The 15,272-nt window shown below is 38.9% G+C and overlaps 1 protein-coding gene across 2 annotated transcripts in view; it reads left to right on the top strand.

Moving 5' to 3' along the window:
* PARD3B (par-3 family cell polarity regulator beta) overlaps positions 1–15,272 on the top strand; it is a 982,784-nt gene that overhangs the window by 675,912 nt on the left and 291,600 nt on the right. For both annotated transcript variants that reach the window (XM_072742730.1, XM_072742729.1), the window contains one exon: positions 14,647–14,853. In XM_072742730.1, coding sequence (XP_072598831.1) covers positions 14,647–14,853 — 207 coding nt within the window. The remainder of the gene's footprint in view (positions 1–14,646; positions 14,854–15,272) is intronic.

Raw genomic sequence — 15,272 nt, 5'->3', positions numbered from 1 at the left:
ATCTCTCAGTTTGTTCAGATATCCATTTGTGCTCAATCTTTTTTTCTCCCCTAATTCCTTTTCCCCACTCTACATCTTACTATATTCCACCTTGTTTGGGGATGCTTTTGAATTCTGCATTTTGATTCTCCATAAGCAGGTGTTCACAGAGAGAACTGTGATCAGTTAATATCTGTATCTTCCTGTGATCAGTTAAGTCCAGTGTCTGTAACAGATGTGGAGGAAAGCAACCCTTCTTTTATTAGTAGCACCATAATGACACATATATATATAGTATATTGCAGTTTTATGGCTTTCTAGTATGTGTGTAATTTCAACTGATCACAACAAAAATCCATGAAATTGACATTACGGGTAATTTAGATATGTTCTTTAACTTATCAGTGACTCAATTTCCTCAACTATAAAATGAGGATAACAGTGGTATACACCTCATATAATTAAATGGGTACAGACATACATACCCAGAAGGTACCTGGGACAGGTGACTGCTGCTGCTGTTTCATCATCATCGATATTGTATTTTTCATTATTCCACTTTTACTGATGAAGAAACTGAACCAGAAAGGTTAAATGACATGCCAGCACCTCAAGTCTTCCAATGCCAAGTCCACGTCAAAAATACTTCTTACAGGCACACCTGGGTGGCTCAGTCGGTTAAACTTTTGATTTGTGATTTCAGCTCAGGTTATGATCTCTGGGTCCTGAGATCAAGCCCCGTGTCAGACTCTGTGCTGGGCATGGAACCTGCTTAAGATTCTCTCTTCCCCACTCACTCTGTCTCCCTGTTCTCTCTCTCTCTCTCCCTCTCTCTCTCTCTCTCTCTCTCTCTCTCTCTCTCAAAAAACAAAACAAAACAAAACAAAAAAAATATATATATATATATATCTTAAAAATATATATCATTAGCCTATCATTTCCTTGGTTTTTACAGATTAGTTTGGAATTCACACTTACTTAGAAATTTTATTAGAGACCCTTGAAAGGAACATATCCATATAACACAAACCCACCTGCAGAAACAGACACCTCCTCCCTATGAGGCAGCTCCATCTCTTCCCACATGTGAAGCCTTTGTTGAGTAGCCATGAGAATACAATGGGAAAAACAGGCCCTTAGGAGTGATACTAGGTTTACTCGTAACTTTAAAATCCAAATCAATGAATTTAATTTGTGCAATTATAGATTGGTTGTTTGAACCCTTGGTTAACCATAGCAAGAATTCATTTTATTCTGTTTTTGAAAGTCATTCTATTTTTCCAAAGTGTTTAGCAATTAGTTGTAAGTCTACAGTCATTAGAAATGGTTTCACATATGGTCCTCTCTTCACAGAGGAGTCAGGGGCCAAGATGAGAAAGATCAATTTAATACAGTCTTTTCTGTTGGGGAGTCTATCTCCCGTATAACCCAAACAGTAACAGACTAGAATGTGCCCACTTATCAACTAACATCAGAGGCCATTCTCACTGCTCTGATTACCTCTGTTATTTATGATCTCTTCACCATTATAGCCAAGGAACAACCTTCCCTGTTGCTCAAGTATCTCTCTGACCTGAGGAGAAACAACTGATGTGTTGGTATGTAGATGAGACATTAAAGAGGGTATTAAGTCAACCCTTTAGGTGACAGTGGAAAATACCAATTTCAAACTGGCTTTTGCAAGGGAGGTAATTCATTGACTCAGGCAATCAAAGAGTTCAGAGGAGCATCTGCATAAAGACCAGGCTGGAGCTAGGGTCTCAGTGTCAACAATGCTCTTCCTCACAGTTCTGGTTCCTCTCAAGGGACTTCATTTTAATGGAAAAGCAAGATGGCTATCAAGCAGCTCCAGGCTTCCCCTCCCATTAACCCTGATAGCAAAGAAAGTGACTTTTTCCTGGTCACTCTACCAGGGCTAGTTCTATGTCGCCTTGTGTGGACCAACAGCCTATTGCCAAACCAACCAGAGGTGTGAAATATACTGATCAGTTATGCCTGGGTCATGGGCACACTTCTGAGTGAGAGTAGGGGAAGCATAGTAACCCCCAAAACAGGATACTCATTCCATCTGGAATGGTGAATATAGGGTGGGGAAAAAAATGAATGTCAATACCAGGGGTAGATAAAAGGGACAGATCAGGATAGCTGGCAAGTTGTAATGTTCCACCTATGAGTGTCCTGGAGATGGACTACAGCAGTATCTCCATGTGCTCTGAAATTTCACTACAATCCAGCAAGAATTTCAGTATAAGAAAGATTGATCATAGACCTCCCTGAGGGGGAGTTATTAATGGAAATGCCACCTTCTTATAGCCTTGTTTCCTGCTGGCAAGGGTTCCCCAGGCTGAGTTATAGGGAAATTCCAGCATGTTGGCAGATTTCACAACAACATTAAGTGGGACTTCCTTTTCATATTTGCCACCTCATTTATTTTGTGTGCCCCCATGTTATTAGTTTTACTACCCATTAATCATTATATATTACAAAATATAATAAAGTGTGCTTAAGAGGAGATAGCATCAGGTCTGGCCATGGCAGTCACGGCCTGGCCATGCCAGGAGGAAGCTTAAGGGTGGCAAGCAGTACCCCTATCCTACCCATTCACAGAGGCACATCCAGAAGCACCTCTTGACTCCCAAGTAGACCAGGTCATGTTTCTTCAGCCTTTTCCTGTTGGTCAGAAGAACATCTGGGGCGAGTGTCTCTGTTCATTGTAAGGGAAGCTGACTTACCACACTAAAAATGTTCTAGAAGAAACTGCTTCACAAAACCCTGAAGTTGGAATTGTTAAAAGGAAGAAAGAAAAGAACAAGTTATTTTATTTGCAGTGAGTTCCATTACTGTATAATACAGCAGTCTTTCTGCTCCTAAGTTTATCCTATATATTTCTTCCACGTTCTCTTTTCTCAAAATACCAATATTACCAAGTGATTCTGCTGGCAAAAAACTTTTAAAGGATTCCTGTTGCCCTCTGCTGAGGTCTCATATTTTCAGCCAGATTTTGACACCCTTCAGATCTTACTTTACTCATACTTTCCCACCAATCCCCAATACATCACTTTCCCTTACTTGTCACTCCATCCATCCTATATCCCCACCACTGAAGAGACATGGCAGGTATTTTCTCATGCTTTTCCTCCTTTGTGGAGTGCCTTCTCACCTGCTTGTGTTTGACCCACCTTGAAGGACAAGTTGTGCTTTGTTCATTTATCCAGTGACTGAGGATCAGGGTGCTTTGTTCTCTCTGGAATTTTCACGTGTCTAACACTGCCCCAGCCTGGAACTATGCTATGTGTCAGAGTTCTTGGCTCTGTAGTCTTCAGCATTGTCTATCACCCCGTAACCCCAAAAGTCTATGATGCTGCCTGATTTGTCCTTTTGTTGATGGTATAATGGGTTGGTCTGGGGGGAGAAGAGTTGCTTAGCTCTTTACTTGTCCCAGACATGGGTATTCCCATCAAGTGATTTTAGCATTTGGTTTCTTTATGGAAAAGACCTCTTGAAGAAACAAGGCTTTGGGGCTATTGAAAGAAGTAAAGGGTATAGAAGATGATTTGAAAAGTGATGAAAAGTCTTAAACAATACAAAAAATAATTAGTTTTGAATGAAGAGCGAAAAGTCAAGGCTAATGATGTCCCAGGCCCATGATGTATGGCTATGGAAATAGAAATCCTCTCGGCATTCTGTTGGTTGTAAAGAAATCCTCCTAATGAGTGTAAACATTGCTCATAAAAGAAGACATATGGCACAAACTAATGTTTACTGAATACTTATATGTGCCAGGCATCATGTTTGAGCTCTGTATCAGATAATCCCCCAACGTACCCTGTGGAGAAGGTGTAATCATTATCTCTGTTTGACAAATTGTACCAATTTGTCATTATGACAAATTATAAAATTTGTAACAGATTTACAAATTACAAAATTTACAAATGAGGAAATTGAGTCAAAGGCATAAGAGCATCAAAGGTAACACAATTAGTATAGAATGGGACTGGGAAATGAACCTAAGTAGTCTGATGCCAGAACCTGTGCTTGTTATAGCTGTTGCTCTAAAGCTTAAATTATTACCGCATGCTGAAGAAGCAGTTACTTGGTGGAGCCAAGAGATAACATGGCACCCATTGGTAATATCACTCCCCAGAATGCCAGGAGTCAGACATTTTTATTTTCTGAAGTTTGGTGATCTGTGTATATCTTCAGATAGATCCCTCACAAATGTGAAGGGACTTCTGTTCATTATCTGGTGTTATCACTTCGTGTGTGTCCATCTTTGCTCAGCACATGGATTATAACATCTTAGAGGAAAGTAGGCACCTTATCTTTTATTTCTGAGGCTTTAAAAAAAGTGGGAGAAGCTTAACTCATGAGTTGTCATAGTAAAGAAAGCCTTACAGAGCGTCTGAGTGGCTTTGCCAAATCAGAAGGCCAACATTTCTTTGTCTGTAAACTCAGGGAATTTTAAAAGGAATTGGAAGAAAATTGGGTGAGTGGTTATTCTGAGATTTACATGAGATATATAGTACTGAGATACCACCTCTCAAGAATGGTTCTCAAGTCATCAGGGAAAGAGAAATCATAAAATATCATTGGAAATTGCCCACATTCACCTTAAAGTACAGAATTCAAAACTATCTGCAACAGATGCTGTTTCTTCAGTCAAGCATCAGATGAAATGATTGATTTGTGTCTAAGCCTGGGGACCCAGAGAAGATAGAAATATTGAAACTCAAAAAATGACTCTCCCCATGATAGGATACTCATGGCATAAGCAGCAAGAAGAGACCATCAGCTCATACCTGTTACAATGCCTGTTACCAAAAAGATAAGAGATAACAAGTGCTGGCAAGGATGTGGGTTAAAGGGAACCCTTGTGCACTGTTGTTGGGAATGTAAATTGGTACAGCCACAATGGAAAACAGTAGGGAGGTCCCTCAAAAAATTAAAAATACAGCTACTGTGTGATCTAGCAATCCTGCTTATGGGTATCTATCTGAAGGAAATGAAATCACTCTTTTGAAGAGGTGTCTGCACTTCCATGTTCATTGCAGCATTATTCACAATGGCCAACACATGGAAACAACCCAAGTGACCATCAATGAATGAACAGATAAAGAATACACAAGTATGTATATGCAAGGGAATATTATCCAGCCATAAAAAGATGGAAATCCTGCCATTCTCAACAAGGATGGAACTTGAGGGCATTATGCTAAGTTAAAACAAGTCAGTCAGAGAAAGGCAAATAGTGTATGATTTTGTTCATATATGGAGTCATAAAAAGCTAAATTCATAGAAACAGAGAATAGAATGGTGGTTGTCAGGACCCTAAGTGATGGGGGAAATAGGGTACATTGGTCAAAGGGTAAAAATTTCTAATTATAAGATGAATGAGTTCTGGGAATCAAAGTGCAGCATGGAAACTATAGTTAACAGTTCTATATTATATACTTGAAAGTTGCTAAGGAAGTAGATCTTAAATGTTCTCACCACACATACCAAAAGATGGTAATTATGTGAGGTGATAACGAACTTCACAGTGGTAATCCTTTTACAATATACATGTGTATCAGGTTGTTATTTGCACCCCTTAAACTTCCACAATGTTCTGTGACAATTCTATTTCAATAAAAAAAATATATATAATGTTTACCCAGGGTAAAAAAAAAAAAAAAGAAAGAAAGCAGAGACTCACAGGAAGCAGTTCATTTCTCCAAACTCCTGCCCTCTCTGAGATGCAGTCATTCTAGAGCCTCCTCTCACTAAAATGGATGGTGAGTGAAATTGCTCCCATTACATGTTATTTTGTCCTGCCCTTTCACCCTCCTTCTTCGTTTGAGCTCTCTCTGGACATGAATGTACAAGTGAATTGGATAAGATTAATTGTTTATGATACAATCTCATGTTGTACAGGAAAGAACTTGGTTCTTTGTAAATTATAAAGCAACAAGGAAGTGTTAGTTACTGTTATACTTCTCTTCTGTTAACCTTAGGATCAAGCAGAGTTCTGAGCCAAAACACTCATTGATAACTGACTTAATTTTGGTTTGACACTTTAACATTAGATTTAAATCTTGCTTAAAACATATCCATAGAAAGATTGTTATTCATACTCACACCAAACTGAAAAACACACTTTCTATCAGCTCTATAAATAACTCTGTAACTGAGAATTTGAAGTGCTTTTTTTAAGTACAATCAGCTCTCAAAAGGGGAGAAAATGGTAAAGCAAAAGTGCAAAAATAACGTTTGACCCTAAAAAATACAGGTACTCAATTTACATAGCACCATGTAAAAACATCTTTGTGTGTCTTCATCCAAGAAATCAATCCTTTTGACCTTTTAGTTATGCTAATGGCTTTAAGGAGACTTATTAGAATTCTTTATATTATACTTTGAGAGTACTATAGTCTAGAACCACATAGGACAGAAACCACTCAACAAGCAAAAGCAGCAGAAAGATGTGCTGTTGATGCAAGCCATACAAAGAATAAATGGTAAAAGGAAAGGATGGTGTGGGGAGTAGAATCACAGACGCTGTTTGTGTTCAGAGTGAAAGCCTGTTACCAAGGTATACAAGAGCTAAAAGACAGGGATCCCTGGGTGGTGCAGTGGTTTAGTGCCTGCCTTTGGCCCAGGGCGCGATCCTGGAGACCCGGGATCGAATCCCACGTCGGGCTCCCGGTGCATGGAGCCTGCTTCTCCCTCTGCCTATGTCTCTGCCTCTCTCTCTCTGTGTGTGTGACTATCATAAATAAATAAATTTTTTAAAAAAAGAGCTAAAAGACAGATAAGGGTGTTCTTGGCGATGGGTAAAAACAAGACTATTCAAAGTGCACTCAAGGAGGTAGAAATGGCAGAAAAGGTTAATATTACAAAGAGAAGTTAAGCAAAAGGAATGAGTGGTAGAAAAAGAAAGGCAAAACATGGAGAAAATGAATAATTATGGATAGGGCAGAAATTATTAAACCCTGGAAAATGACACCAAAGGACCTCAGGTCCTCATTAACAAAGAATAAGGCACTGTGTGAGCGCTTTGAGGAAGTGAAGCAAGTCTGAGGCGTGTTTCTCTAGGTAAAATTTTGTTCCCTGTCACAGCACCGGAGAAAAGGGTCATCCACGTGCTGTAACCACCCTTTATTTTCACCTTCATTTATCCCTACAACAAATATTTATGTAGTACTTCCCTGTGCTGGGGATACCAAGTCAACAGAACTAAGAAAATGATAGGTGGCATTTATTGATCCTATTGATCCTGTTTCACAGGTAGAAAAGCTTGCTACTTTATACAGTTTATTGGACTCTCAAATAAGTCTTTTTTCCTCCCAGTTAAATAATAAAAGTAATTCTATTTTGTTTTGTTTTCTTTAAGTAGCCCTATTCCCTTTTGGAGACCAATGCTATTTCTCCAATTTTTAAATTTGTTATTATCTTGAATGCCAATTGTGAGTTGTCATGGTTTTTTTTATTACTAAGTAAGAGTTTCCCAAATAAGCTAGATAAGCAGAAGATCACAACAAACCACACTATTAGGAATGAGTTTGTCTAAGTTCTTCAGTTGCCTCAACAGAATCTGTTTAGAAAAATGGTTCTATATGGATTGTTAAAATAATTTACCCATTAAATTAAACCAGAGTCCATTTCTTTATCCACAAAATAAACAGTAAGTGAAAAAAAGTGTCACAAGAATGTTTTTTGGTGCAATACAGTCACTGCTCCTTACATATGTTGCGCATAACTTGAGTCCAGGAAAGGAACCAAAATGGGGCATATGATTTCAACTTTCAGTTTATAAAAGAAGGAACTTTTAGTAACAATTTAACTTGTATAACAACACTTGGCAAAGATTTAAAGAGTTTGGGAGGGCCATACCCACACTCATCATCAAAGCAATGTGTTATATTTTTTCACCTAATCTTCCTGTATTTTCTCTAGATATTTTCACTTTAAAATAGACAATGTTTGGAGACAGAATAGGGAGAGATTATGCAAATGTATGAATCTTAATGAGAAGTTCATTATTGAACATTTGACATGAATTTCAAGAAATGATAAAAGACCCTGGGATTTATGAGACTTAAAAGAAAAATCTCTGCTCCTGGAGAACTTGGAAATTGCCAGTAAAAGAACTGAGACCCAAATGACAGCAGATAATGTATAAACCAGATTACATTATGGCCTATGGTAATGAATAGGAAACGGGGCACAGTGATAAGCTTGGAATGATGATCAATATTTGGAATACTGAGATAGGCAAGAAGGTAATTAGGCCCATTATGGACACAGTTAGCACAGATAACATAATTTGGGAAATTATACATTTGGATATTACAGGGAACTTTTTTTTCTGGGCTAATGGATTTGCAATGATATCTATTAAAGCACGTAAGACATTTTGCCTCTAGGGGAAACTACTAAAAAAATCAAATATACAAAATTTTCAGTAATCTAAAATAAAAAGACAAAGCAGGATGTATTGGAGAATAAAGTGGTGTTGTGACTTCCTACTTGGAATTTATAATAGTTTTTCATTCAAAGAGTTTTAAGGCTATTAATTTCACATCACAACTCCCCATGAAGCAAGTAAAGCATTTCTATTGTATTTGCCCAAGTTCTTTGCTCATAATACAGCAATGCCAAATTGATAATGAAAGCGAGCTATCTTGAAGAATTCCTGGCCTTCTTAAGTTTCATGCTGTGACCCCTGAATAGCATTGCAATCATCCTGATCCCCAATTTACTACTGGGCACAATTCCTTTATTTTAGAGGGAGGAGCACTAACTTAATTAATTTTCACTAAGTGCCTGGAGGGCCATTGATGTTATTGAAATGTGCAAATTAATATATTATTTATCCTTAATTTATCAGAATTATTTATTAATTATAAAGCTCTAACTGGGAGAAAAACTTACCACATATCTGAAAGTGAATACCTTCCCCCAAATAATTCCTTATGTTCTAATAAGAATGTATTGGAAGCAATTTCATCAATAATGGAAGATCCAATTACTGGTCTTCTGGATTAAGGCATTCTTTTATTGCAAGATTTTAATGCTAGAACGGGAAGTTCAAATATTGCCAATGAAATCTCAGACTAATTAAATGATTATAGCCTTAAGGAAAGGGCAGCCGAGACTCCACTCTCAGTCTTCCCAATGATAGTCTCTATATGTAGTGAACAGATGGGTACCATAGACCTTATTTCAAAAGAAAAAAATAAATGAAGTTGTTTAAAAAAATCAGGTCAACTTTTGAATAAAAAAGAAACGATTACTGTTTCTCTGTGAAGCCCTTTTCAGCCTTTTGTGGAAGGAACAGTTGTATTTAAGAATGCCATGGTGAAGGGGTACCTGGGTGGTGTAGTCAGTTAAGCATCTGACTCTTGGTTTTGGCTCAGGCCTGATCTCAGAATCGTGAAATCAAGCCCCACATGGGGCTCCATGCTCAGGGCAGAGTCTACTTGACTTTCTCTCTCCCTTGTCCTCTGCCCTTACCCCTGCACAGCCCCCCATAAATAAATATAACTTTTAAAAAAGGAATGCAATGGCAGACTCAACCAAATTATGCTAGGCCTTCTCTTATTCAGATGTTTAGAGATAACACAAAAATAATAGTGACAGTAATCATCACCACTGCTTTATGAGCATATACTATGTGGCAGATAACTTTTCCATGCTTGTCCTACCATCATTTTAAAGATAAGGAAACTGAAGCACAGAGGGGTTAATAACTCAGGAAATACGCAACAGAGTGGAGGTTGTTGGGATGTTTCATAGCTTCCTCTCTTAATCACTCACTATTAACGACACTCTCGACTTTTATTCTGTTCTCCTAGTCACCTGCCTGTAGGGAACCAACAGCAGTTTGCAGCCATAGGGCAGGGCAGGAATCCAAGACTGAGTCAGAGAAACTGAGGTCCACTTCCAAACAATCCTCCAGGAATGACTTTCTTTCTGTTTTGTAATATGTTGACATGGAACTTTCTACCTAGAAGGTGGGGGCAATGGGTTCTAAGGGTGTGAAGAGTCAGCTTTGTCGTGGCACCTGTTGACCTAGACAGTAGCTCTCATGCCATCTTTTTATGCCCATTTCTCGCATGGAGAAATCTTCAGTCTTTTAAAGCTTGAGTCTTGTTGTGTGCGTCCATTCTCTTCATAACACTGTATTTTTCTGGATGACAGAGAGTAGTGAATATATATAAAGTTTGGTGGACCAAAAGACATGATCCAGAAATCTTCCTCTATTCTTTGTGGGGAAGGCTTCTGGAACTCAATCCCGTCCTTCCTTCATTTGGGAATAGATGAATCTTCAAAAGTCTTCAAAAATATCTTTTTAAAAAATGTCAGTGATATCTCTTTATGAGGCTTTTATTTTAAGGGAAAATTTGGCACATGGAACTTTAAGAATATTTTTATGACCTTGAGAATAATTTTTATTACATAAGATTCCTCTTTTAACATCCTTGAAAACTGTTCTATCATTTGTTTAAAGAAGTTTGTGGAGCACTTAGGTGGCTCAGTCAGTTAAGCATCTGCCTTCTGCTCAAGTCATGATCTCAGGGTCCTGGGACTGAGCCCCATATCAGGCTCCCCACTCAGAGGGGAGTCTGCTACTCCCTCCCCGTATTCCAGCATTCTCTCTCACTTGTGCGCTCTCTCCCCCCCCACAAAATATATAAATAAAATCTTAAAGAAAAAGTTTGTGTCTGTTATGTTCATGTTTCTGATGGAAAGATGAGTTTATCTGAATTTTAGAGAACATAGTCACTGGACATAGAAGTCATAAGTTAAAAAATAAAGCTTTGCTAATAAAGTTTGAAAGAAGATTTATTCCTTGGCATTCACGAGTAAGTGAAGTTGGCCTGGAAATCATTGAACAATCAAATTAAGATTAGTTCTGTAGATGATCATGGGACAAGTAAATGCTCAAATTTGGACAGAGTCCACCCACCCTGAGACTGATAACACATGGTATTCATAGATCACTCTCTCAGACAATTGCTTAAAATCAGCCACAGCCAATATCACATCAACTGCAGATGAAAATGTGAGGAGTCATCATATTTTGGGATGAATTCAATGGGATAGAGTGAGTTTTGAATTTGATTAATTACTTTACATTATTCCTTCAGAAAGACCTCTACTTTTAATGGAAACCTAGAAAAAATATAATTTGTATAAATGATCAGGCTAAAAATAGACAGTGAATCTTCCCATTCGAAGAGCTACAGAATTTCCTAGGTAATAATGTCAACTTATGTTTGAATTGGTGAGGGTAAGAATAAGGGAACAGGAATTAAATGTAACCATTTATTGTACTCTGTACCATCTTTAAAACATAAAAGATTTTATTTATTTATTCATGAGAGACATAGGGAGGGAGAGAGAGAGAGAGAGAGGCAGAGACACAGGCAGAGGGAGAAGCAGGCTCCATGCAGGGAACCCCACGTGGGATTCGATCCTTGGTCTCCAGGATCAGGCCCCGGGCTGAAGGCTGTGCTAAACCGCTAAGCCACCTGGGCTGCCCACCCTGTACCATCTTTACATGATCGGGTACTGTTTTGTTGGAATTTTGTGCTGATCCCCATCAATTGGTATCATCATCCTTCTCAAAACCACATCCCTCCCACAACCTTGTCCTTCTGCTGGGAGCCCTAGGACACATAGAGGAGATGTGGAACCTTGGTCAAGGCCCACATCACAGTCTTCTTTCACTTGGAACTTCAGTCCAGTGCCCCTGTGAGTCCTTGCAAAGGCATTCCTGATTTCAGATTTTCCTCTCTCACATCAGCCTGCCACCATTACCTCCTGTTGACTCCCCGGGAATAAATATAAACATTTTTTTTCCCAAGCCTGAAACCCCCTGAGTACACATTTACAACCTAGGACTCGAACAGTTTTGCTTTTAACTTTACTGTGTACTACATCCAGAACAGCTAGGTTGTAATTTTGGCTGGTGTCAGTGGATGCTTCTAATTTGTGGCTTCTATTTATTTTTGTTAGTGAATTAATTGCTGACTCTATTAATCCTGCAAAAATCCATGAATCCTTAATGTTCAGTTTGCTTAGAATGAGTAACAGTGTATTTGTTCCTTCTCAAATATGACTTCTTGCTGAGCCTCGGATGAGCTCCTTCTAGATAGTGTGCCTTCTATCTTGGATGATTTATTCACTTTCATGTTCCCTGAAATTTATTGCAAAAGGTTGACGTGAATACTTACAGTTTGGGCTCTAATATAATCTCCTGGATGGCAATTAATAATAATAAAAAAAAAAAGATGGTTGCTATTGTTTACAGAGGAACTAAGCTTTCTCAGATTGTGTTCTTTATCTTCTGGTTTTCACCAAACTTCATGTCAGACATCCCTAGGGGTTGATGGTGTAAAATATTTTCTGTAAAACTCCAAAGCTTTTATTGTTGCTTCAATAGCCCCAAACCTCCATGTTGCCTTTTGTTTTCTTGTCAGAAATGATCTTATTCAATTTGTTCCTTCAACTTCTCTTCCTTCCTGAGAACATTAGAAATATGCCTCTTTCTGGATTTAGTAGTAACATACTCTCAGTGGTTATGACTTACAAGTAGCATCTGAAATTTGTCCCTGAAGATTCTCGTAATCTTTTTTCCCACTTCATCTCATCTCTGTTGTGTTGATCAAAGATACACTATTGCCTGTGAAATGCAGTGTTTATTGTCATCATGTATATTGTTCAAAGTGCACAACTGCCTCCTGTAAATTAACGATGAAACTAGAATTAGAGCAGCATCTGATCTCTGTAGTTTGCCTGTTTGGCTAATCTTATCAGGACCAATCTAGACTAATGCTCTTCTTCTAGAGATGAGGACTCTGTAGGTCCATTCAAGTAGCTTGACTCTAATCAAGGAGAAGACAGAGGGCAAGTTTATCTTTATTTAGTCCAGAGCAGAAATGCTGCAGTGAGGCGGCCCAAGGACGTTCCTACTTCTGACACAGACTGTGTGTCATTGTATGCCAGTTCCGTCTCTGCTCTGTGGGTGAGTTCCCTCATCTATAAAACGGGACTAACAATAATAGCAGTAGCACAACTGTCAGGATGGTAGGTAATACAGGTAAAGCTTGTGGAACAGGACAAAATATGCCATGCGATGTTAGCTACTAGCACTATTGTCATTATTCTGATTATTAGTCCTTGGTTGTACTTCAGTATTTCTGTATTACTGTTGTGTTAAGCAGCCGGTGGTGGTATTCATGGCAGTGGCAGTAGTAGAGGCAAAAATAGTGATGATAGTCAGAAAAGACAGTATTAGTAAGAAAACTAACACTGATGACAGTAGATAGTAGATGAAAGACAGATGATAGTAAGAAAAGAAATGCCCTGCTCTGTGAGGCATTGAGTTAGATACATTATTTAGATCATCCTTAGTACATACTCAGTCTATATCTATTGAAAAACTACAGAATCATTTATTCCCAGAAATGCAAATGGAGCCTCTGCATGGTAAGAATCTTTTCCGCAACTGCAGAGGATCATGAGATTTAGCCCTGGTGGAAAAGGCCCCTGATAGAATTCCTTCCATCTTTAAAATAATCTTTGTGCTGCTGGTATTTAGCTGCATGACCCTGCTGTAGACAACGGAAGTCTGGCTGTAGCTGGAAATGGAGGTCACAGCACAGGGGAAGGGGCAGCTACACAGCCAAACAGCCCCAATGAAAAATATTACGTATCAGAAAACAGATTACTAAAATTCACTTAGGTTTTATTTTTTTTTTCTTTTTGGAATTGTATATTACATTTAAAAATTACCCCTTTTCCAGATACCCAAATAGAAATACAACTGGAAACAATAAGCATTGAAACAGAAAAGTTTTCTTTCTTGCTTTGCTTTATTTATTTATTGACTGAATAAATTGTATTCATGATACATTAATAGCCATTAGAGTAAAGTGTTTAATCATAAAAATTACAGTCACTTCAGTGTTTGTTGATTTCTAGGCATAGTATGTTACTCAATAATCACAAAAATAGTCACGGAAATAGCAAAAGCTACAATGTAGGGGTCCCTGGATGGCTCAGTGCGTTAAGCATCTGATTCTTGATTTCAGCTCAGGTCATGATCTCAGGGTTATGAGGTCGAGCCCTGCATTGGGCTCCATACTCAGAGGGGAGTCTGCCTAAGATTCTCTGTCTCCGTCTACCCCTCCCCGGCCCCCAGCTCTCACTCATTCTCTCTGAAAAAATAAATCTTTTTAAAAAAAGCTACAATGTGGGGAGCACTTGGGATGGGTGCTATGATGGGTGCACACATCATCTTTGAGGCCCTGCATGCATGTGTGTGTATGCGTGCTCGCACATATACAGTCTCGTACATGAAATCTCTATAAACTGCTAGAAACTTGCAAATACCTATGTACCTGTGTGTATGCATACTTAGGCCTATTTATCTAATATATATTGTTATTTTAAATCTTACCACAACTTTACAAATAAGGAGACCAAGGCTCCAAGTACTCACACCACTTTTTCAAAGTCACAAAAAGTTGGCAAAGCTAGGGTTGAACCCAAACCCCACGCACTCGACACCCCCTTTTTAAAGACACCCAAACAAATATCTCTGGAGCAACAGACTTTTCCAGTCTGCCACAGTACCCCATTAGGAAAAAGTTGACTTTTTTGGCCTTTGTCTTCCAGAATCTCCAAGCAAAGATTTCGGTCCAACTCTGGGTTTGAAAAAGTCCAGTTCCTTGGAGAGCCTCCAGACTGCGGTGGCTGAGGTTAGGAAGAACGAGCTTCCCTTCCACCGGCCCCGGCCGCACATGGTTCGAGGCCGGGGCTGCAACGAGAGTTTCCGAGCAGCCATCGACAAGTCCTACGACGGACCCGAAGAGCTAGAAGCTGGTAGGACAAAGTGCTTCCTTACCCCCCTTTCTTCATCTCGTTATTATCCACGAGTCCGAGGCAAGGATGTGTGCTTAACTACAAAGAAAAAATGATTTAAGGATCGCAATTACATTTTTGATATTAAAAGTAATTCATTCTCCTGATATGTTTTGCCCTTTGGCTTACGGAGCACGGAATTGGGTAACACAATGCGCAATTTATTTTACAGTGCAAATGCTAAAGAAGGGCTCTCCCTCACTTTCCTGCAAGGACCCACTGTCATTTCCCCTTAGGGTAGGAGCACTAAGTATGCATTTCTGGACATTCTTACTGGAGTCATTAGAAGCAGCCCCAACCTGCATTAATTGGGTAGAAGCAGCCGGGTTACCTTTGTGCTCCGAAGCCTCTCCTGGAAATAAGCTCGCCCCGTGTTTGCC

Source organism: Vulpes vulpes, chromosome 16, assembly GCF_048418805.1.
Source record: "Vulpes vulpes isolate BD-2025 chromosome 16, VulVul3, whole genome shotgun sequence".
In the NCBI taxonomy this organism is placed as follows: Eukaryota; Metazoa; Chordata; class Mammalia; order Carnivora; family Canidae; genus Vulpes; species Vulpes vulpes.
Note: the sequence above shows the minus strand (reverse complement) of the source record. Positions and strands in the feature narration are given on the sequence as shown.